General features: G+C 56.8%; 3 protein-coding genes across 3 annotated transcripts; 2 read left to right on the top strand and 1 right to left on the bottom strand.

Annotated features, from left to right (window-relative positions):
- Positions 1–78: 78 nt before the first annotated feature.
- PRSS33 (serine protease 33) lies at positions 79–4,929 on the top strand (the record flags this gene model as incomplete). The annotated part of the gene is given in 10 exon segments (XM_082644539.1): positions 79–158; positions 3,018–3,121; positions 3,550–3,587; positions 3,589–3,621; positions 3,625–3,713; positions 3,941–4,115; positions 4,119–4,187; positions 4,191–4,209; positions 4,401–4,570; positions 4,771–4,929. Coding segments are annotated over 10 exon segments (936 nt in total).
- Positions 4,930–10,772: 5,843 nt separating this feature from the next.
- ELOB (elongin B) lies at positions 10,773–15,079 on the top strand. Its single transcript, XM_082643667.1, has 4 exons — positions 10,773–10,834; positions 10,956–11,090; positions 12,385–12,490; positions 14,920–15,079. Exons 1-4 carry the CDS (start codon positions 10,832–10,834, stop codon positions 15,030–15,032), a joined length of 357 nt encoding a protein of 118 aa, XP_082499793.1. The 5' UTR covers positions 10,773–10,831; the 3' UTR covers positions 15,033–15,079.
- A 463-nt stretch (positions 15,080–15,542) lies between these two features.
- Positions 15,543–18,801, bottom strand: LOC309816326 (serine/arginine repetitive matrix protein 2-like). Its single transcript, XM_082643666.1, has 6 exons — positions 18,669–18,801; positions 18,333–18,427; positions 17,643–17,927; positions 16,452–16,565; positions 16,206–16,316; positions 15,543–16,111 (listed from the first exon to the last, which is right to left on the bottom strand). Exons 2-6 carry the CDS (start codon positions 18,407–18,409, stop codon positions 16,102–16,104), a joined length of 597 nt encoding a protein of 198 aa, XP_082499792.1. The 5' UTR covers positions 18,410–18,427; positions 18,669–18,801; the 3' UTR covers positions 15,543–16,101.
- Between the last annotated feature and the right edge of the window lie 2,197 nt (positions 18,802–20,998).

The raw sequence follows: 20,998 nt of genomic DNA, 5'->3' as shown, positions 1-20,998 counted from the left end.
CCTCCCCCTGGCCTGGCTCCCCCCATACCTTTGTCCCCCTTCAGGCTGCTTTGGATGATCCCTGGTTGTTGGGTCAGCATGGTGTGGGGTCTGGCTGTGGCCGTCCCAAAGGGCCCAGCTTCTGCTGGGACATCAGTGAGCACACCACCTGGATCCTGGTAAGGCCACCCCCTCCCACCTCCTCCTGCTGCCAGGTCTACAGGGTGCCCCTGGGATCTGGCCAAGGGCAGGGCTGGGCACTCGTCAGAGATGAGTTCTGTGCTGCAGATGGTGGGCTGGGCACCGCCATACTGAAACACACTGACAGGGCAGCCAGCTCAGGGCGCACCTCCCCTCCACCTTTATTGAACTGTTATTTTGTTTTCATCCTTGGCATTTAAAGACTTTGGTTGTAAGCAAAAGAATCCCCTAGTACCAGCATGAGTGAAGGAGAGTTGCTTTAGAAGGGTAAAGGACAGCCCACCAAGGGCGAGGATGACTGGAGTGAGGAGCTCCAGCTCCACAGGACACTCTTTCTCAGCCTGGAAGGTTGCAGGCTCTCAGGCCAGCCGAGAGTCCTCGCCAGTGGCTGCAGCTGTGGCTGCCCCCTGCCTGGGCCCCAAGGGGTCCTCTCTCCTTCCTCCAGGGTAAAAATCCAGGGAAGGATTCTGATTGGCTGGTCTGGGGTCATGTGTCACCTCTTGATCAATCACTGTGACCTGGAGGACATGGTGGGCTGATGCCCCCGTTTGGGTCATTTGCCCTCCCCTGGGAGTGGGGACAGGTCCAGCACCAGAAAAAGGTGGGGATGACTCAGCTGTGGCCCTGAGAAGGATAGTTGTGAGAAGGGCAAGTAGATGACATTTGTCGAGGGGCCATTTCTGCAGTGTGACTCAAGGGTGGGACTGAAGGGCATGTGGGCCCAGCAGGGGTCTGTGCCTCAGTTTCTCAATCTGAGACAGGGGCTGGGTTGGGGTGAGCCCCTGGAAAGAGGTTCCTTTCCTACTCCTCTCAGGTTTGATTGTCCAATATTCAATCAGTTCCAGATCCTCCCACCATAAGCCAGTTTCTCAGTGGGAATTTGTTTCCTGGTCCCTGCACCCAAGTGTCTGTCCTCCAGGCTTCCCGCCTCACCTAAATTGCAACAGGCAGACACGCAGCTCCTTCCATCCCGCCTTCCAGTGAACTCCCCTCTCAAGGTTTGGCCCATATCCCCAGAGATAGCTGTGTGTTCCCAGGGTCCCTGGTCACTCTTGCTCCCACCTGCCTCTCCAGCTGCCCCAACTCTGCACCAAGGGGAACACTGCCCACCTGGCTCCATTCCTGCCAAGCCCTCTAATGGCAGCTGAATCCAGGGTAACGAAAGGTCAGGAGCCTTGGGGAAGGTGCTTCTTTTATTCTTGTGGCACTTCTATAGCATTTACATCAGCCAGGCACTATTCCAAGCTCTGCGTGGGCTAACCCACTTAATCTTCACAACCACCTGGGAGGCGGGTTTTACAGAAGAGGAAACTCTCCCAAGGTCTCAGGGCTGGAGGGAGGGCGTTCCACAAGCTGACTCCAGAGTCCTTGAGCGTGGGCTTGAGCCTGCTCCTAGAGCGTGGACAGCAGAGGTCAGGCCTGAGGCTGCCCTCCCTCACTTCGAGTGGAGGGGCTGGGGCTGGGGCTGGTTCGCCTCTGGGTCCCCTCGTTCAAATCCTTCACCCTCACTCCCAGCATGTTGCCCTGCTGGCCCCTTTCACTTCCAAATACTCAGTGCCCACTCTGTGCTGGGCACTGTTCAGGCCATGGGGGACTGGTATGCACTGAGTGTCTGTGTCCTCTCCAAAATTTATATGTTGAAGCCTTAACCCCCAATGTGACTGTTTGTGGAAGTAATTAAGGTTAAATGAAGTCATAAGGGTGGGCTCTGATCCGATAGGATTAATGTCCTTCTTCTAAAAACAGACACCAGCACCACCCCCATGCCCAGCAGACATAAAGAGGAGGCCGTGTGATCACACAGTGACATGCCAGCCACCTACAAGCCGAGAGAAGAGGCCTCAGAGGGAAACCCATCTTGCCAGTTCCTTGTTCTTGGAGTTCCAGCCTCCAGAATGGTGAGAAATAAGCTGTGTTTAAGGCCCCCAGTCTGTGGTGTTCTGTTCTGGCAGCCTGAGCTAAGACAGGGACAGAGACCCAGACCCTGCCTCATGGAGGGAGGACAAACAAATCAAACCTCCTCTATCGCACATCAACTCCCACTGTGACGTGGCAGAGGAGGTGTGCTGGGCAGGGAGGCCCCCAGGAGGAAGAACCAAGTGGAGGGCTGCTGGCTGACTTGGTAGAAGGAGGTTCCAGAGCCTTCTGGGAAGTGGGCACAGTCCAGGCCCAGCCCGCCAACTGAGCCCTGTCCCTAGCATCTCCCAGCCTCACCCGAGACCGGCAGCCTTGCTGTCCTGGCCACCCCAAATTGAAGAGGAGACTGTTTCCCAAGGTCAAGTCTGCTCCTGCCTCTAGGGTTAAGCGAGGAGAGCTGCCAGGTTTAAACAAGATATTCATAAGACATTCATTACCCTCCCCCCACAAAAAAAACTGTGCAGAGCTGGGTCTGGCGGGGGCTATGCAAGGCCTGGAGCCTGGGCTCTGTATGAGGCTGTCCCGGCCAGGATTTCTGGACAGAACAATGCCGCTCAGAAGCCCCAGGGACTGAGCACTGCAAGGAGCCAGGAGGTAGGATCAGGTTCAGAGATGAGCGGCCAAGGAGCCTCTGGAGCTTCATGGCCTGTCCGAAACAACCCCCACCCCCGTTCATCCCCACCCCACATCGCCACCCGCCCTTGCCTGGCTGGGCACAGGCTCTCGCCCCCAGTTCTGTGCACCTTGGCCCAAGCCAGGTTTCCTTCGAGAAACCCAGGTGTCCCTTTCCTGCCACCTCAAAAGCACTGTTCAAAGCATCTTTGTTCAAGGCTGGGCTGATGAAGCCACAGCCCCGCCCTGAACTCCTTAATTACCTCCTGGCCAGGCCCCCACCCCCTCCTGGGTCTTTAAGCCCCCAGGTCATCCCCCAGCCCAGTTAGCAAGGACACCAGCTGCAAGAGTGAGAACAGAATCCAGGGGCTGCGGGGTCTAGGGGTGGGGGGCACGCAGGAGCAGCTGTCAGGCAATGGAAATACAAGATGGGGGAGGGGCTGGGCTCCAGGGCTTGTATGGAGACCTAAGGTGGCCAAATCTCACAGCGGGTGGGGGGCAGGGGTGGTCTCTGGGGCCTGGGCATAGGGCATAGAGCCTGGGCCACAGGGCTAGGTCTGGGACCAACCAGGGTCTAAAGGAAGACAAAAGGGCCTCTGGGGGGGCTAGATCGTCCTCCTCTCTGCAGGCTCCAACCAGAGGGCACCCTCATTCCTAATCTCTGACCTCCCTCCCCTCACCCTGTTATCTGACACCAAACCCATAATCCAGTCCCTTCCCTGCTTCCCCCTCCAGTGTGCCAACCTCCCCCCAACCTTAGCCCTGTGTCTCCCTGCCCCCATCCTCCTCCCAGTTCCCTGCTCCTCTGCTCGCCCTTGAGTTCCCCTTGTCCTCTCACAGCCTGCGGGCAGCCTCACGTGTCAAGTCTCCTCGTGGCGGGGCCGAGACACCCAGGACGGAGAGTGGCCGAGGTAGGCGAGCATCCAGCACCGCGGGGCACGTGTGTGTGTGGGCTCGCTTACCGCCCCCCAGTGGGCGCTGACGGCAGCACACTGCTTCCTGAGGTGAGCAGGCAGCCCAGGCTAGGACAAGGAGCATTCCCCTACTCTGAGGGCTCAACGTCGAGGGGGGCAGGGGCAGGTGGAGCAAGACCCACGGAAGGGGGCGCTCCACTTGGCGGAAGCATGGTCCCCAGGCTCTGAGTGAGAGGGTGGCGGGGACGGGGGCCCTACTGGGGGTGGAGAAGGAGCTGCTTTAACTAGATCCACCGCTGTCATGCCGGAGGGGGGAGGGCGCTGCCATCTGAGTACCGCGTGCGCCTCGGGGCACTGCACCTGGGTCCCGCCTCGCCCCATGTTCTCTTGGTGCCCATGCGGAGGGTGCTGCTGCCCCCGGACTACTCAGAGGACAGGGCCCGAGGAGACCTGGCGTTGCTGCAGCTTTGCCGCCCAGTGCCCTTGAGCACATGAGTCCAGCCCATCTGCCTGCCTGAGCCTGGGCCTTGCCCACCACCAGGCACACCATGCTGGGTCACTGGCTAGGGCAGCCTCCACTCAGGAGGTGAGGCAGAGGGCGGGGCACTGGGGCATTGGGGTGGGACAGACGATCTCTCTCCATCTCTCTCTGACCAGGAATCCCAGCCCCTCACTGCCCCAATCCAGGACCCAGCGTGACCTCCAGGGACCCAAACATCCTCACAGTTTTTCCACCTCACTGTCTCCCAGCTCTTAGAAGTCCCCCTTCTTCTCCAGTGCCACTCCCAGAGTGGCGACCTCTGCAGGGAGTACAGGTGCCACTGCTGGATACTCGCACCTGTGACCTCCTCTACCACACGGGCACCAATGTTTCTCGTGCCGAGCACATCGTGCTGCCAGGGAACCTGTGCACCGGCTATGTCGAGGGCCAGAAGGATGCCTGCCAGGTGTGAGAAGCTGCCTGGAAACTCTGGGGTCCATGCTCCTATGGCCAGCACCCTACCTCCTTAGAACCCAGGACCTAAGAGGTACCACCTCCAGGGCTCAGTGTCCTGGACCCCAACACAGAGGCACCACCTGGGGGACTGCAGCCCTGGGACCCAAAGTCCCTGGAGGGCTGGGACCTAAGCTCTTCTTTCTCCTGCAGTGTGACTCTGGAGGACCCCTGACCTGCATGAGGTCTGGGCACTGGGTCCTAGTGGGTGTGGTGAGCTGGGGCAAGGGCTGTGCCCTGCCCAACTGTCCAGGTGTCTATACCAGTGTGGCCACTTACAGCCCTTGGATTCAGGCTCGCCTCAGCCTCTGATGCAGTGAAACTGACCTGAAGCCAGACTCTGGGGTCCCTCAGCTGCCTGGTCTGTGTGGGGATCTACACATGCCCCCACCCTGCCCCTTCTGACTTAGGGCTTAGAGGCCTAATAAAGTTAAGGGGCCATCCACCCATCCATTCATCTGTCTATCGCCTGCCTCCTCCTTGGGGCTCACCAAACCCAAGCTGCCAACCCTCCTCCAGGAGCCTCCCGAGTATCCCGGGGTCTCACACTCCCTCCCTTCCCTTCCTGCTCATATTTAACCCCCTGAGCTCCAGTTAGAGCACCCAAAGACAGGCAAGTGAGTCAGTGCTAGGTCTGGTCTGTGTGCCCTTCTTTTCTGGAAGAAGTCAGAGAAACTCAAATATGAGTGGGATTCAACGCCAAGGAAATGACTGTCCATTGCTAGCTTTGAAGATGGAGGGGCCACATGGCAAGGAGCTGAAGAAAGCCCCTGTCTGACAGCCAGCAGGGAAAGGGACACCTCAGCACTACAGCTGCAAAGAACCGAATCTGGCTGATAACCTGAACAAGCTTGGAAGCCAACTCTTCCAGCCTCCAGATGAGAGCCCTGACGGGCCAAGCCCTTGATTTCAGCCCGGTGAGATCCTGAGCAGAGAAGCCAGCTTAGCCCACCCGCAGGGTTGTGATTTAATAAATTAGTGTTTAAGCTGTTATGTTTGTAGTCATCTGCTACACAGCAATAGGAAACTCATATAGATTTTGCCCCACTGCAGTGAAAGTGCCCCAGGAGGCAGATGGCCAGCCACCAGGCCTGGCCTTCCCATGAATTCTAAGGTCTTAGGAGTTTGGGGCACCTGACATCATGCCCTCTGCCAAGAGGAGACAGGAGCCCCCAGATAGGCCTGTCCATAGCTTCTGATATCCTTGTTTTTGCTGCCACTGCCCCCATCCATGCCCTGGATGAGTCTGAGGCTGTGTCCTAGCCTTGGCCAGGCCCCCAGGCCCAGGACCGCCCCCTTCCCCCACCTGCATCTGGAGACTGGCCTAGGCCCTTCCAGCTCCCTGACCACCCTCATGTGCTGGGGCCTGGTGTCCTATCCCCTCTCTGCCGTCTCCTCATCCCCAGGCCAAGGATCATCCATCCCTATAGACAGAGCTCAGTTTCTAGAACAGCAGAAAGAACAAGAACCGGAACAAAACCTGGAAACTCCAAAGGCCCCCTTTGGAGCTGACGGGGCAGTGGGGAAGGAGGGACAGGGGAGGCTATCACTGAAGGGGCAGCCTGGCTGGGCAGGACCAAGTGCAGCTGCCGCCACACAGGCCTGAGCCTCGTCTCCCTCCCTTCTTTCCTCCCAGGGGAAATAGTGGCTGCAGCACGTGGTCACTGCTGGGCCAAGCCAGGCTGGGAGGGTGGGGCTGTGGACTGGGCAGTGAGGGAGCTCCGGGCTGCTGTCTGCCCTAGGCTGAGGGCCGTCTACTGGCTGCCCCTGGTGGGGTCACTGGGGACCAGGGTACCCAGAACAGGGCATGGCTGTGGCAGGCCAGGCAAAAGGCTGTGGGCACATCTGCGGTGGGACCCTGGCTGCCCCTGCTGGGTGATGCTGGCCATCCTTCCATCCCGCCCTCAGCCAGGGGCCAGCCCAGAGAACTTCCTCAAGATGCCTCCCAATGTACTGAGACCAGAACAAGCCAGGGACTGAAAGCCAGGATGCCTCAGTCTTGGACCTGCCGTGATTAGAGTAATGGTTCCCCTTCAGAGCCCAGTGTTTCTTTTCTTTCTTTCTTTGGCTGCGCTGGTTCTTAGTTAAGGCTCACGGGATATTCTTTGCAGCATGCGGGATCTTTAGTTGCAGCATGCAGGATCTAGTTCCCTGACCGGGGATCGAACCCGGGCCCTCTGCATTGGGAGTGTGGAGTCTTAACTGCTGGACCACCAGAGAAGTCCCAGAGCCAAGTGTTTCTGAAGCGTAAGGTGAGAGCTAAGCAGGGGTGTCCTAGAAGTGGAGGGGGTGGGCTGCCCACGGAAGGGAATGAGCAGAAATCTGCTGCTCCTCGTTAAACCCTCACCAGACACGGTGCAGAGAGCTCTACTGCACCATCTCGTGAGATTCTCACTAGACACTCTGTGGGGGGGGTTTCCCCATTTGTCAGATGGGAAAACAGACCCAAAGGCATACGGCTGGTAGACGGTAGACTGGGATTTGAACCCAGGTGGTCTGATTCTGGAGGCAGCTGGGGGTGGTAAAGAGGGTATCACCGCCTTGGTTCTCTCCACTTCCTCCCACTCCAACAGTGTGGCCTCCAGGCCCACCTCCTCTCTGCTCGTTCCTGTTGTGGCGGCCTCACAGAGCTGGACAAGCTACAGCTCTTCTCTGTCCAGCAGGCTCAGTGGCACGGCACCCTGTGCTGCTGCATCCCGCCTGTCAGCAAGGTCTTTGGGCCTGGAGCTGGGGCGGGGTATGGACCCGGCCCTGCATCAGTAGCATCCTGCCCCTGGCCTCACAACGGCTGCCTGACCTGCCAGGAGGGAGCCCCTGGGGCGGCGAGGATAGTCCTCAGAACCCACCGGGGACAGGACGTCAGGCTCCTGTCCAAGCAAGCATTCTCTAGCTGCCCACCTGCTCCAGTTGGTAGAGCTGCACCCAGATGGCCCAGCCTCTCCCAGGAGTACTGACTCAACCTCAGTTTCCCCATCTACAATCTGAACTGGTAACACCAACCCTATCATGGCTGTTGGGAGAGTCAAAATGACTCAGTTCTGCCCAGTGAGCACGCAGACTGTGCCAGGCACTGGTGGGCTCTCAGCTGATCTCTGAACACCCGAGAGGTGTTCCCATTTCACGAGTGGGGAAACAGGCCCAAAAAGGCTAGGTAATATGCCCTAAGACCCACAGCGGCCAAGAGGTGGAACCAGATTTGAATCTGGGCGACTGACTCTAATTCCACACTGAATTGTCACTTCTCTCATAGAAATGAAACCAGTTGTATGACCCAACTAGAGGCACACTAGTAACGAGTGATGATTGACAATTACTGTTTATTAATCAACACTTTAAAAAGTTTAAGTAGACCAAAGGAGAAGGCCCACCAGGCTGATACCCTACAGGCTTAGTTTGGAGGCCAGGGAGGGTCTCTATTGTGAGCGCTGGGTGGTTGAGGCCACAGGGGCAGAAAGGGCCCAGGAGGACTTCCTGTGCAGAGAAGCAAGAGCAGCTGGCCAGCTGGCTCACCCACCATCTTGAGACTCCCATTTTGTCTGTCATGGCCCCCAGGAAGGAGGGCCTGCACCCAGCTAGACCACAGAACTTGGGGGCTGGGGGCTCAGCCCCTGCTCCTCCCTCAAACTTCTCCTGACCCCATTCCCACTGCAGGAGGTGTCACTGTACTCACTGACACGAGGACTGCAGTTACCTCCTGCAACCGACCCACCCACCATAGCACAATGTGGTGCACAGAGATCCTATCTGAGGGAAAGGGCTGCCTTGAGGCACAGGTGTGGAGGAGTCCCAGGAAGGAAAGGGATTTCAAAGGACTCCTGAGGAGCCAGAGGCCAGAAGTCAAAAGTGATAACTATAGCTATAGTTTAGGAAACATCTACTGAGTGCTAACTCTTGGTGATGTTACCTGCAAACTGGGTTTGCCTCTTGGTGAGTGCCAAGCAAAAAGACACAACCAAGACAAAGATCGGGAGAAGGAAGGATTTATTATTACTTGCAGCAAGTGAAGAGAACACCAGGGATCTTTCCCAAAGCAGTGTCTCCCCGAACAGCAAAACGGGGGGAATTTTAGGCTAAGGGTACATGCATATTCATAAAAGGGCTTGCAATGAGGCCAGGCTTAGATCACAAAGTGGCTTAGGCCAAAAATGGCTTCTCTTCTGTCAAAACCATGCTGGGTTCTCTCTCCAGGGACCCCCACCACCACCCTATCTGCTTACAGCAAGGCTCCTTAAACTCTACAAACAGTTATTCTCCAATCTCTGAGAGGGGGAAACTGGGCCTTGGTGAGGTTAACTGCCCAAGGCTGCACACTCAGTGCCAGAGCAAGGATATGAATCCCAGCAGGTCTGAGCCCAGAGCCTGCGTGGCTAGCCACTAGCTTGATTCAGGGCCAAGGCAGCAGCATCTTCAGATTCCACCCACTCCAAAGAATCCTCAAATTGTGGCCTCAACAACTGCTGAGCTGTTCAGCATCCAGGGTCACCACTGGCTCATCTCTCATTGGGTGCCACGGCATGCCTTCTCTGGCACATGCCAGCAATGACTCAGCTGAGGTTCTCCCTCTCCCTGGGAGAGCTTGAAAGAAAAGCCTCCTTCTCTTGCTCTAGTATAACTGCAATTTGGGGCAACACAGGAGAGCATCCAACTACCAAGGAGGGAGGCCTAGGCTGTCAGTAGGTACGAAGGGCAGCCAGAGAGGGAAACCAAGTCCATAGGCCCTTCTGGAGCCTGAGTGGACCTGGGCAGAAAGGCGGGCAGTTGCCCAGGGCACCCTCCTCCTGGGAAGCATGAACACCAACTTTGGCCATGCATGCTGCTTCTTCCGAGGATGTTTGCCAGGCCTTGTTATCAAATGGGGGTCCTGCTGCTTGCTGCTCACAATCAATTGCATACTCACAAATGTTGGTGGGAAAGGAAAGGTGCTTTTAATCAGAATGCCAACAATCTGGGGAGATGGTGGACTCAGCGTCCCCCAAAAACCACCTCCACAGATTGTGCTCGGCCATGAAACTTTTAAAGGGCAGAAGGGAAGTAATCTCAGTTAATTTTTGAGATAGTGGGTCAGAATTATTGCCATCCCTCCACTGAATGCAGGCTCGTCAACTTCTTGGGCTCTTCCTCTAGATGTTACCTTGTTCACACAGTTTGGTCACACAGTTTGTTCAGGTTACTGAAGGGAAAGCTAGGGAAGAGATCTGGTCATCTGTTAAATGACCTCTAAAGAACCAACTAGTTTGGCAAGGTATTGTGTAATTAAAAGATCTGAAAGGTGTGCTTGGGCCAGAGATGGGTAGAACATGGGGTGGGTGGGGGGCAGTGCCTGGTTTAAAAGTTAGTTACAGGGACTTCCCTGGTGGGCCAGTGGTTAAGAATCCACCTTCCAACGCAGGGGGGCAGGGGATTGGATCCCTAGTCAGGGGAATTAAAGTTCCACGTGGTGAGCAGTATGCCCCCCCACCCCCCAAAAAAGTTAGTTACAATATAGCTTTGCTAAAGTGACAAGAAAAGGGGCTTCCTGCTGAGGGCGGTTTCCTGCAAAGAACTGCTTACACACTCCCTAACCCCAAAAGCAGCTTCCAAGGATCCTTACAGGCCCTAAAGCCTCGGTAAACTGGTTTAAATAATCCTTACAACCAAGGCTAGAGCAGGGACATGGGGCTGTTTCCTGATACAGCGGCCGAAAGATCCAGAATTTAACATCTCCTCAAAACAGGTGCCAGGAAGCCCCATAATCATGAGTCACACTCCCAAACCTGGCAGCCCAGGTCTCGCTGAGATGTGATGTCTTGCCGCCCTGATGACCGAGACACATCATTCATTCACTCTCATTAGGCTGTGAGGCACCCTAGGCTTGCGAAGTTAGTCCCTGACATTCCCCACAAGAAGGACGAGAGTCCCCTAAACTGCATCAACATGGGGAACTCGGTTTGCCACACCCAAGATGGCGCCACCGCGCCCTGCGTCCCTCCCATGCTCGGTCCCTGTCGGCCTCCCACTACCTCCGCCACTCCGCCAACCGGCCCCGCCCCGCGCCACGGCGCCCAGTCCGCAGTCGGAGGCTCCGCCGTAGCGCCCCCTTTGCGGATTACTTAAAATGGCGGCCATGGGGCGGGGCCGCGGGGCGCGGGGCACGCTGGGGCCAGCGCGCGGGCTGCCGGGAACGGGGCGGAGCGCGGCCGCGCCGGCGCGTCGAGGGGGAGAGGCAGCCGCCGCGATGGTGAGCGGGCGCTGGGGGAGGGGCGCTTGGCCGGGGCCGGGGCCGGGGCCGGGGGCGGCGAGGGCGGTGGGCCGTGCGGGGGGGCCCGGGCTCCGCGCTCACCCCGGCCCGCCGCCCCCAGGACGTGTTTCTCATGATCCGGCGCCACAAGACCACCATCTTCACGGACGCCAAGGAGTCGAGCACTGTGTTCGAGCTAAAGCGCATCGTCGAGGGCATCCTCAAGCGGCCGCCGGACGAGCAGCGGCTGTACAAGGTGCGGTCCCGTCGGTTCCGGGCGGCCGGGGGCTGGGGGAGCGTGCTGCTCGGAACCGCCGCCCGAGCCTGGCCGTGGGCGCAAGGCGGCCCCGTCGTTGATGTAAACATCAGCGACCGGCTGCCGCGGGCCGGAACTCTCCCGCGTGGGGCCGTTGCTCGAACTCGGGGAGATGAAGCCCCGATAGTGCTCGCTACACCGGGGGTCTCCGTTCGGATGGCTTGAAAGTCGCGCGCCAGGCCCTATGCTGAGCGCCGAGGGTCAGCGTTACATCTGATCCCTACAGCGGTCCCACCCGCGACGTGCTGGCCCTTGACTTCCCTGCTCTGCGGTTAAGGAAACTGAGGCTCGGAGGTGGCCACTTAACGAGGCCAAGGTTGTTGGCAGAGTCAGGATTTGAACCCCGATGCTCAATCGTGTGCAGGCCTCTCACACGCCCCCCGCCCCAGACACGCCTTAATACAAAAAAATGGAGAAATGGAGGGTGTTGAGATGAGTCAGGTCCCACCAGTTCTTCACCCAACAACTGTTTATTACTCCCCAACTTACTGCTGATGTTCCAAAAGCCCCCGCCCCTTTCCCCCTTACAAACCAATTGCAATTATCCAGCAAGGATGTCGTGGGATTTGGGGTTTTCATTGGGGAGTCCTGTTTGTTGGCCCCTCATTTCAAGTTTCTGGCACGTGAGGTCCCTCACCTAAGTTCCTTGATCTGATTCTGGGTGGAAACTGGGAAACTGATCTTTTGCTCCAGGCTGAGCCTTCACCCACTTTGTCTCTAAAGGCCTTTTCTTCTTGTTACCTGCTGGGGCTTCTGTAATAAGGACCCTTCCTACTGCCTGAGCTTGTTTCACTTGCTGTGCTCTGTGCTTTCTGTGTGTCCTTTGCTCATTGAAGCCTCTGGCTGCCCTATGAGTTGGGAATTCCAATAACTCCCATTTTACAGATAAGGAAACTTCACATCAAAAAGATCAGCCACCTTGTGCAAGGTGGTAGAGCTGGGATTCAACCAGGTCTGCCTGTGGCCAGATGGGGTCACTGACACTTGAAATTAGATTCACCTGGAGTTGCAGGGGTGTAGATTCCAGATCCCTACCCTACCCTGGGAGGTTCTGATTTGGAAAGTCTTGGGTGTAGTCCTGGAAACTGTTTGATATACTCGGGTGGTTCTGGGCCCTACTTGGGGCTGTTTCTTTTCCATCTTCTGACTTTCAGTGTAGTTGCTGACCAGAGAAGTCTTTGGGACTTGCCCCTCCTGGGGCCTCTTCTGAGACCCTGCCTGCCTCTCTCCTCAGGACGACCAGCTTCTGGACGACGGAAAGACATTGGGCGAGTGTGGCTTCACCAGCCAGACAGCACGGCCTCAGGCCCCAGCCACTGTGGGGCTAGCCTTCAGGGCAGGTGAGAGGGGCAGCGACAGGGTGGAAATGGCCAAAGAAAGGGGGTTGGTCAGGGAGCCTGCAGCTGTTCCTCCAAGCCTCCTGGACCATGTCTCCCAGTTCACCAAATGCAGGCAATATCCTATAATAGTGTGTTTGCTTCCCCATTAAAAACAATGAGAAGCACATGAGATACTTGTAGAAACTGAAGCCCATTTCATGGAGGATTCAAAGATTCTTAGTCACAGTACCAGCTTACATTTACAGAGAACTCACTGTGCACCTGGCCCTGCACTCTGCATTTTATTTCTGTTGTCCCGTCTAATCCTCTTGATAGCCCTGAGGGGTAAGCACTGCCATCCCCATTTGGGAGACATGGACGCCGAGGCTTGCTGGCAGTCATGTGGGAGGCCACAGTTCAGATGCAGGCTGCCAGGACCTTGTCTGAGCTGGGCACCATGCCAGCCAGTGTCTCCGTGGTACATCGCTTACTCCCCCAGCATCTCTGTACAGGCCAGAGTTGTATTGTGATCATTTTAAGGATGAGTAAACTAAGCCTGGGGAGGTTAGATCGGGTTCAGCCCTTTCTTGCCCCAGAGCCTGTACTCTCCTTAACCATATTCCACCCTGACCAAAGTTTAGAAACCTGAGGGGTGGGGGTGGTTTATGTTGCTCCTTTTGCCAAGAAAAGGATTTAAATTTTATCCTTTGTCTCTGGAAATTTAAACAGGGGTTATAGGGTGTTTTCACAGCTGTAGACAGACCCAGGGGCTGTGTGAATGACTGGGTAAATCTGGATGAAGTTACAGGGAGTTATTTTTCTAGCTTCTTGTAAGAAAATGTAGCAAGGGCCCAGGAGGGAGCATATAGCCTTAGCTGCACTTCTCAGTTTCATAAGGATAAACTATGTGAGGCCTCAGCAGCTGTGTCTTCGGGCAGCTACTTCACGCCCCACCCCTCCCAGCCTGGAGTTTGTCTCCATAAAGGAGTATGACACTGGGACCAGCCTCACAGCAAGGCAGTGTGAGCCCCCGTGCACCCCAGGCCCTGCAAGTGCTCAGGAAAAGGCAGTCTTACAGGCCTTTGTGTGGGTTCCCTCAACTCTCACAGTGACAGTGAGACAGGTGAGGGGCTGGTGCAGACTTTGTACAGGGTGGGTACTATACAAGGCTGTTCCCTGAGGCAGGTAAGGGAGGGCTGAAAGCACATCTGTTCTTCCTAAGCCAGGGCCAGGCTGCATTCTTCCAGAAAAAGTATCTCTTCCTCTAATTTGAACAAAGGCATGCTGTAGACTTGCAGCTACTCAACCATCTTGCAGGTGAAAAAAATCACAGCACAGTGAGGTGATGTTTTTCCCCATGACCCCCACTTATGGCATAGATTGTGGACCCTCGGTGGCATCACCTCAGGTGTGTCATTGCTGTTTTGATAGGGGCTGTGGTGTGGACTGTAGTCCGTCTGCTTCCACTTGCAAAAACGCACTGATGGGTGGGTAGTTGTTTCCTTGTGCAGAGAGACGAGTCTCTCCCCACCCCCAAAGTGGTTTGCTTAGTTAGGGAGATATGATAGTGTCTGGTGTTAAATAGCATCTTCCAGACTTTATTTCCAAAGAATGGGGAGAGGTGATGAAGGCAAAAATTGTCACTCAGATTTGTGACTTGGAAGATGAATTCGTTATTAAGCTGGACCATGTGTCTTCACCTCACCGCTGTTGACATTTGGGGCTGGATGATTCTGGGTGAGGTTGTCTTGTGCATTGCAGGATGTTTAGCATCTCTGGCTTTTACGAAAGATGGCCTCTCCCCACTAGAGGCCAGTTGCAGCCCCTCAACCCCCAAAGTTAAAACTTTTCAGACGTGACTGACTTCCCCTGGGGAGCCTAATTGGTTGAGATGAGCCAGGTGGAGAGAAGTTTCCCACGTAGAAGAAAAAGTTGTGTTCATTTGATCTGTGCTGTAGTAACAGCAGGAACGAGACAGGGAAAATCTTCCTGAGGCTGCTGTTCTAGTAGGAAAGCAGCTGGTCAAGAGAAAAACAGGGCATTCGCACTATCGGTTAAATGTTCCCAGGGCAATGCACAGGGCATTGGGCATGTGCAGTGGGTGGTTGTACAGGGCAGACAGCCATTCTAAGTGTCAAGCTAGGGAGTGGCAAATGCAGAGACCTTGAGGCAAGAAAGAGGTTGACCTGGGAACATGGGGACAAGGAGACATGTGGAGAGACATAATGACACGATGAGATTTTATTCGAAGTATGATGAGAAGCAAGAGGAGGTATGAAGGGAACAAGGCGATGGGGGAGATTGTAGGTGGATGCAATCCCAGAGGCTGAGGGATGCAGAGAGTGAGGAAAAGGGCCCTAGCATGGCCAGGCTGGGGGAGGGGAGCAGGGTCAGGTTGGTTCTGTAAGGGTGGGAGACTCACTTTGCAGTGGCCACCCCCTCTCCACCAGATGAGGCCTTTGAGGCCCTGCGCATCGAGCCCTTCTCCAGCCCACCTGAGCTGCCGGATGTGATGAAGCCACAGGACTCAGGAAGCAGCGCCAATGAACAAGCTGTGCAGTGAGGCCCCCCCAACCGCCCTACCCCCCCAATAAAAGATTTGGGTGTCCACCTGGTTGCTGCCTCTTTCTACACACCTTCTCCTGACTCAGGCATCACCTCACTGGTGCGCCCCACCTCGGCCCACCCTCAGCCTCTTCCAGGCCAGCCTGCTGCATCCCAAGCTCTCTGAGTCCAGCTACCAACCCCCAGCCCAGCCTACCCCTCAAAAAGCCATAATGGGGAGAGGAACCCAGGGCCCCCAGGCCAGCCTTCTGCTCAGCCTGGGGACAAAAGATTTAGAGGCTTTGTTTCTTCAGCGTGGCCGGCCCCCTCCTAGCATGAGCATGCTGGCTCCCAGCTGGAATGAGCATGTTGGTTTGAGAGTGGGTTCTGTGGGGGATCCACAGCCTAGAGCCACCCCATGAGGCTCCTCCAAGGTATGCCCCTTGCAAGGGGGATGCAGCCACAGAGTAAGGGCAGCTCCTCTCCTAAGTAACTCTTCCCACCCATAATAAACAATCTATAGACCCAATTCCTGCATTTCTCATTTTTATTTGACAGAAAAAGTTGCTCTTGCTGTACAGATTTTAAAAAACCAAAATGCCTTTAAGAAACGTGAAGAAAAGTTGGGGGGGAGGGGGCCACAACCTCACTGGGAGGCCAGGAGGAGCCAACTAATTTCAACTGCCCCTTTTTTCCGGGTATACCTCACACAGGTCCGCAAGTACCAAACCATCATCCCCCCAAGAACTCGGGGCTAAAAGGGGGGCAGTGCCTCCCAGATCCTTGCTGAGTCAAGACCTGGGAGTACCAAATTGTATGCTCCCCTCCCGCAACTCCCATTCTCATTCCCACCCACCCCAAACCCCCCAAAACACGTGAACCAGGAAAAACTCACAGAGATTAACATTTTACAGAAGAAAAAAAAAAAAAGGAAGAGGGAGGGAAAGAAGGGAGCCCTCCCCCCAGGATGCTGCCAGGGTTGGGGGGGAGGGCAGACGAAGACCCCCTCCCACGGCTCTGTTGGGGAGAAAGGGGGCACGTCCTGTGGCTCCAGAACTTGGGGTATGGTGGAATTCCCCAAAAAAGATTCACGGAGACCTGAAATGGAAGAGAATAATCAATGCAGAGGCCCCAGCCAGCCCTGGAGCTCTCAGAAGTGAGCCCAGCCCTAGAGCATGACAAAGACACATACCTGGAGGAACGGTGCCGCACGGAGCGGGGGCTGGGTGTTTCTCTCCTGCGCTTGTGGCCCGGGGAGTGGCTGTCCCCACGCTGGCTTCTCCGGGAACCTCGTTCACTGCTGCTACAATGAAGGACAGGCGTGAGACCACACACAGGACACCACCAACCCTTGGTGCCTTGGAGCCTTAGAACTTATTTTGCAGAAATCGGTGGCGGCCAGACTGGGCTACTGGCAGGACAGCACTGGCAACCCTACCTCTGCTGGTCCCGCGGTGAGGGCTGGGGTGAGGGGCGGCGGCGCTCCGCAGGCGAGTAGCTGAGGGACCGGGAGTCCCGGAGGGAGTCTATTGGCTTCCGGGGGCTGCGGGACCTGGGGATCAGAGTAGGTCCCCATAGTGCCACACTCTTTCAAACCCACAAACCAGCACTCAGGACCACCCCCACCCCGCCCCAGGTCCTGACCACCAAACCTCATACCACGCAGGGCCAACCTCAGACCCACCTTCATCCGCTCACTCACCCATCCGCCCGCACACCATCCACCGAGTACCCCAACAGGCGGGGCACGGGGTGCAGCGGGGGAGGCAAAGATAAAGACAGTCCCTGCCCTTGGAGGGGCTCAGTCTGATGGTGAAGGAAGGCCAAGGGAGGCTCGCTTGGCCCCACGTGTGGGACACAGCCCCGCAGGACGGATGTACATGGGGTCTGGGGACCCAGGGGAGGGAGACATGGGGCAGGGCAGGGAAGGGGCAGGGTAGTCTTCTTGAAGGTGCTGTTTGAGCGGAGTCTTGCAGAACGAGGAGTTCACCAGGCGGACAAGGGAATTCCAGGCAGGAGGAACAGCATGTCCAAAGGCATGGGGTTCTCCTTAGACTGCAAGGCGCTGCTGAGTGTGGCTGGAGCACAGGGCATGTGTGGGGGCGGGCAGGAGAGGAGAACACAGGGCAGGCAAGGCCAGTTGGTGAAGAGCCTCACACGCCATTCCCGCAGAGGTGGGGCTTTATCCTGCAGGCCACAGGGCGTCCCGGAAGGATTTGTGGAGTGAAGGGAGTAACCAGATGTGCGTTTTAGAAAGATCCCTCTGGCTACGTGTGGAAGAGAATGGCGTGGAGGCAGGGAGACAGGGAAGAGGCTGTGGATAGAGTCGGGAGAAGATGACGGTGGCCAGACCCTGGCAGTAGCAACGGGGAGACTTAAAAGCTAGAATCCCTGGAACCTGGGACCAGGCTGCATGTCAGGGGCAAGGAGAGGAAGGAACCTAGGACTCCCCAATTCTGGCTTGAGCACCCACTTGGATGACAGCCCTCTGCCAGAACAGGGTACAACAGAGTAAGCAGGGAGAGGAGAGCCCAACTCCTACTGTACAAGCAGACACCACAGTCCAGCAGGGATCTCACAACCCAGGGTCACACCCCACCCCTTTCTTCTCAAGCAAGGCAGCACTCACCTCCGCTCACCAGCGGGTGGCTTCTTGGGGCTTGCAGGTTTGGGCAAGGCCTGAGGGCCAGGCTTAGCAGGGGAGGGGGAGGAAGAAGTAGAGGAAGAAGAGGAAGACGAAGAAGAGGAAGAAGAGGAGGAGGAGGAAGAAGAGGAGGAAGAAGAGGACGATGAAGAAGAGGAGGAGCTGCTGGAACTGGAGCTGCTAGAACGCCTCTTCCGCTTGGCTGGGGTCAGTTCCTGAGGACGGCCCTCTCGAACAGCCTCCTTTGGGGCTGGGGCGGGGCTGGGGACCCTGTGGGAGAAGAGGGCGTCACAAGGAGACAAGCTGCCCCAGCCCCAACCCTACCTTCCTTGGCCTGGAGGAACGGCAGTGGGGGAGGGGTGCCTGAGAAAGGTCCTGGGAGCTCTCCGAGCCAGTGAGTGCATTCTCTGGAGAGCAGTGGCCCCAACTGACCCAACCTCTGCTAACACAAGCAACAGGCTGGGGCCCGCAGCAAAAGGGATCAAGGTTAAACCTCAAGAATGTCCCTGACGGAGGAATAAGGTCCCTGGGCTCAGGTGTGGAAGCCAGGCTGGGTGGTCTCCGTCCTCTCCGTCCTCAGAGAGGAGAGCCACAGCGTGGGGAGGCCTCTGTGTGTGTGGGTTGGCTGGGGGGAGGGGCCGTCCTGCCTGGAGGCAGGGAGAGGGATAGGATGACCTCTGAAGATCCTTCCAGCCCAGGGAGTTCCTCTTGAGGTCTAACTGCCATCCCTCCTGCTGTAAAATTAAGTCCATTTCCTCTAGTTCTGTCCTCTGTAGAGACGGAAAACTTATCATTATCCTCTAGAGAATTAACCTTCGGAGACTTTTACCTGTCCCATTCCTCCCCCCAGTTAACCCCCACCCCGGCATTCTCTTCTACCCCCAGCTTAAGGATCATGGTCCCCATACCTCCTCAAAGAGCCAAGAACCTCTGGATAGGGCTTCTCCCTCCCCACCCCCACCAACCATCCCCAAAACCTTCCCCGTAGAAGAGTTCTAAAAGTCCCCTCACCTCTTCAGTGCTACCTCAGGTTGAGTGGGAAGGCTAGAGCCCTCCGAGTCGCTAGAACTGGAGCCAGAGGAGGAGGACGACGACGACGATGACGACGATGATGAAGAGGAGGAGCTAGAGGAGGACGAGGACGACGAACTCCGCCGCTCCTTTGCTGGCTGCAGGGCAGCCAAAGCAGAAGGCTGCTGGGCCTCCATAGAGGCAGTTGGTTCCCCACCCTCTGGGTGGAACACCCCAGGGACGGGGCCAGAGAGCATGCCATCGTGGTCACCAGCAGAGGATGTGGTCTTTGCCACCGTTCCAGAGGAAAGGGACTGAGACCCTGCTACAGGGGTGGTCTGGGCAAGCAAAGATCGGGACTGGTCAGAAAAAGCAGATGGCACAGGGGACCTAGGCCGATCCTGAGCTGGAGGAAGAACTGACTGTGAAGGAGCCTGTACCATTCTAGAGGCAGGAGAGGGAGCCCGCTCAGATGTCATTCTAGACTGGCTTGGGGCAGATGGTGGGGTTCTGGAACCTGGGCCTCCTGGTGGGGTTCTGGACCTGGCTCGGTCAAGGAGCGGTGGTGAGGTTCTGCCACTAACGCGCTCATAGGCAGAGAGGGGCACCCTAGGGCTGGTGAGGTTTGCACCAGACAAGGCTGGAGCCATTCTAGCACTAGTGAGATTTGCAGGGGCCAAGGCTGGAGGAGTTCTTGAGCTGGCAATATTCACAGGAGCTGTGGCATGTGTAGATCTAGGACCCACCAGGTTTGCAGGGGCTGGAGCCTGGGGTGTTCTGGAGCTGGACGGATAGTTTGCAGCAGTCGGGGCTGTGCCAGAACCCGTGAGACTCAAAGCTGCCAAAGCAGCTGGGGTTCTGGCTCCTGCCAGGTTCACAGCTGGTGCTGTGGGGGTACGAGGGTCAGCAAGGTTCACGGCCGAAGGTGCCACTGCTGTTCTGGGGCTGGCCAAGTTCATGGCTGCTGCTGCAGCTGGCGTTCTTGAGTCAGCCAGGTTTACTGCTGTTGGGATGGCAGGTGTCCTGGCGCTGGCCAGGTTCATGGCTGCTGCAGAGGCTGCAGGAATCCTGCTGGCAAGGCTGGCAGCTGGGGCTGTTCTGAGACTCATGAGAGGCACTGGAGCTGGAACCTGGGACATTCTTGCAGCAAGGCCAGCTGCAGACATGGACGGAGGAGGCCGAGCGGTGCCAAGACTGATAGCCGTCAGGGCAAGTGCAATTCTGGACTGAGCATGGTTTTCTGGCACAGACGTTCTCGGATGATCAGGAATTCGGGGACCTGGACCATCCATCATGGAACCACCAGCTTGCTGCAGGACAGACATGGGTGTTCTAGAGCTGCCAAGGGGCTCAAGCATTCCAGGTGATCTACAGCGGTCAAGAGGAGTTGGTGACATGCTAGGACGACTGAAGCAGCTCATTCTGGAGCTATTGAGCGCTACCGGAGGTGTCCGAGAACCGGAATGATTTCTTGTTGCTGGAGGAGTAGCAGAACGTGAACGATCAGAACTGCTTCCGGATGCAGAACGCCTGCGGATAGCTGGAGGAGATCTTGTTAAGGACCGTTTGCCCCGAGTTGTTCGTGGAGTACGGGACCTAGAACGGCGGCGAATAGCAAGTGGTGAGCGACTTCGAGAACGCTTCCGTGCTAACAATGGGGTCCGAGACCTAGAGCGGCGCCGAATAGCTAGAGGAGTTCGGGACCTAGATCGGCGGCGTGTCATTGGAGAGGTTCGAGAGCGAGACCTCCTTCGAGTTACCGGAGACGTGCGAGATCTTGACCTCCTTCGGGTGACTGGGGATGTTCTGGATCTTGATCTTCTGCGAGTGATAGGGGAGGTTCTGCTTCGAGATCGCCTTCTGGTTACTGGTGGGGTCCTAGATCTGGACCTTCTCCGAGTCACTGGTGGAGTCCTAGAACGGGAGCGTCGGCGAGTCGGTGTTCTGGACCTTGAACGACGGCGGGTTACTGGTGGTGTTCTGGACCTAGATCGCCTTCGACTCACTGGGGAAGCTCTTGATCGAGATCTTCGTCTAGTCACTGAAGTCCTGGACCTTGATCGCCTCCGGCTGACTGGTGAAGTTCGAGACCTGGACCTCCGTCGGCTAACCAGGGGTGTTCTGGACCTGGATCGCCGGTGAGTGGCTGGAGAGGCCCGAGACCTGGAGCGTTTCCACGGGGCTGGTGATGTGCGTGAGCGGGAACGCTTCCGACTGGTTGGGGGTGTCCGAGAGCGGCCTCTTCGGCGTCTAGAGGAGGTTCTGGAACTCTCCTGCCGGGCAGGAGACCTTGAACGGTAACCGGAGCCTCCCCTGCGACGCCGAGTAAC

Source organism: Mesoplodon mirus, assembly GCF_964341445.2.
Source record: "Mesoplodon mirus genome assembly, chromosome: 15".
Classification (NCBI taxonomy): domain Eukaryota; kingdom Metazoa; phylum Chordata; class Mammalia; order Artiodactyla; family Ziphiidae; genus Mesoplodon; species Mesoplodon mirus.
This window is presented reverse-complemented; position numbering and strand designations above follow the sequence as displayed.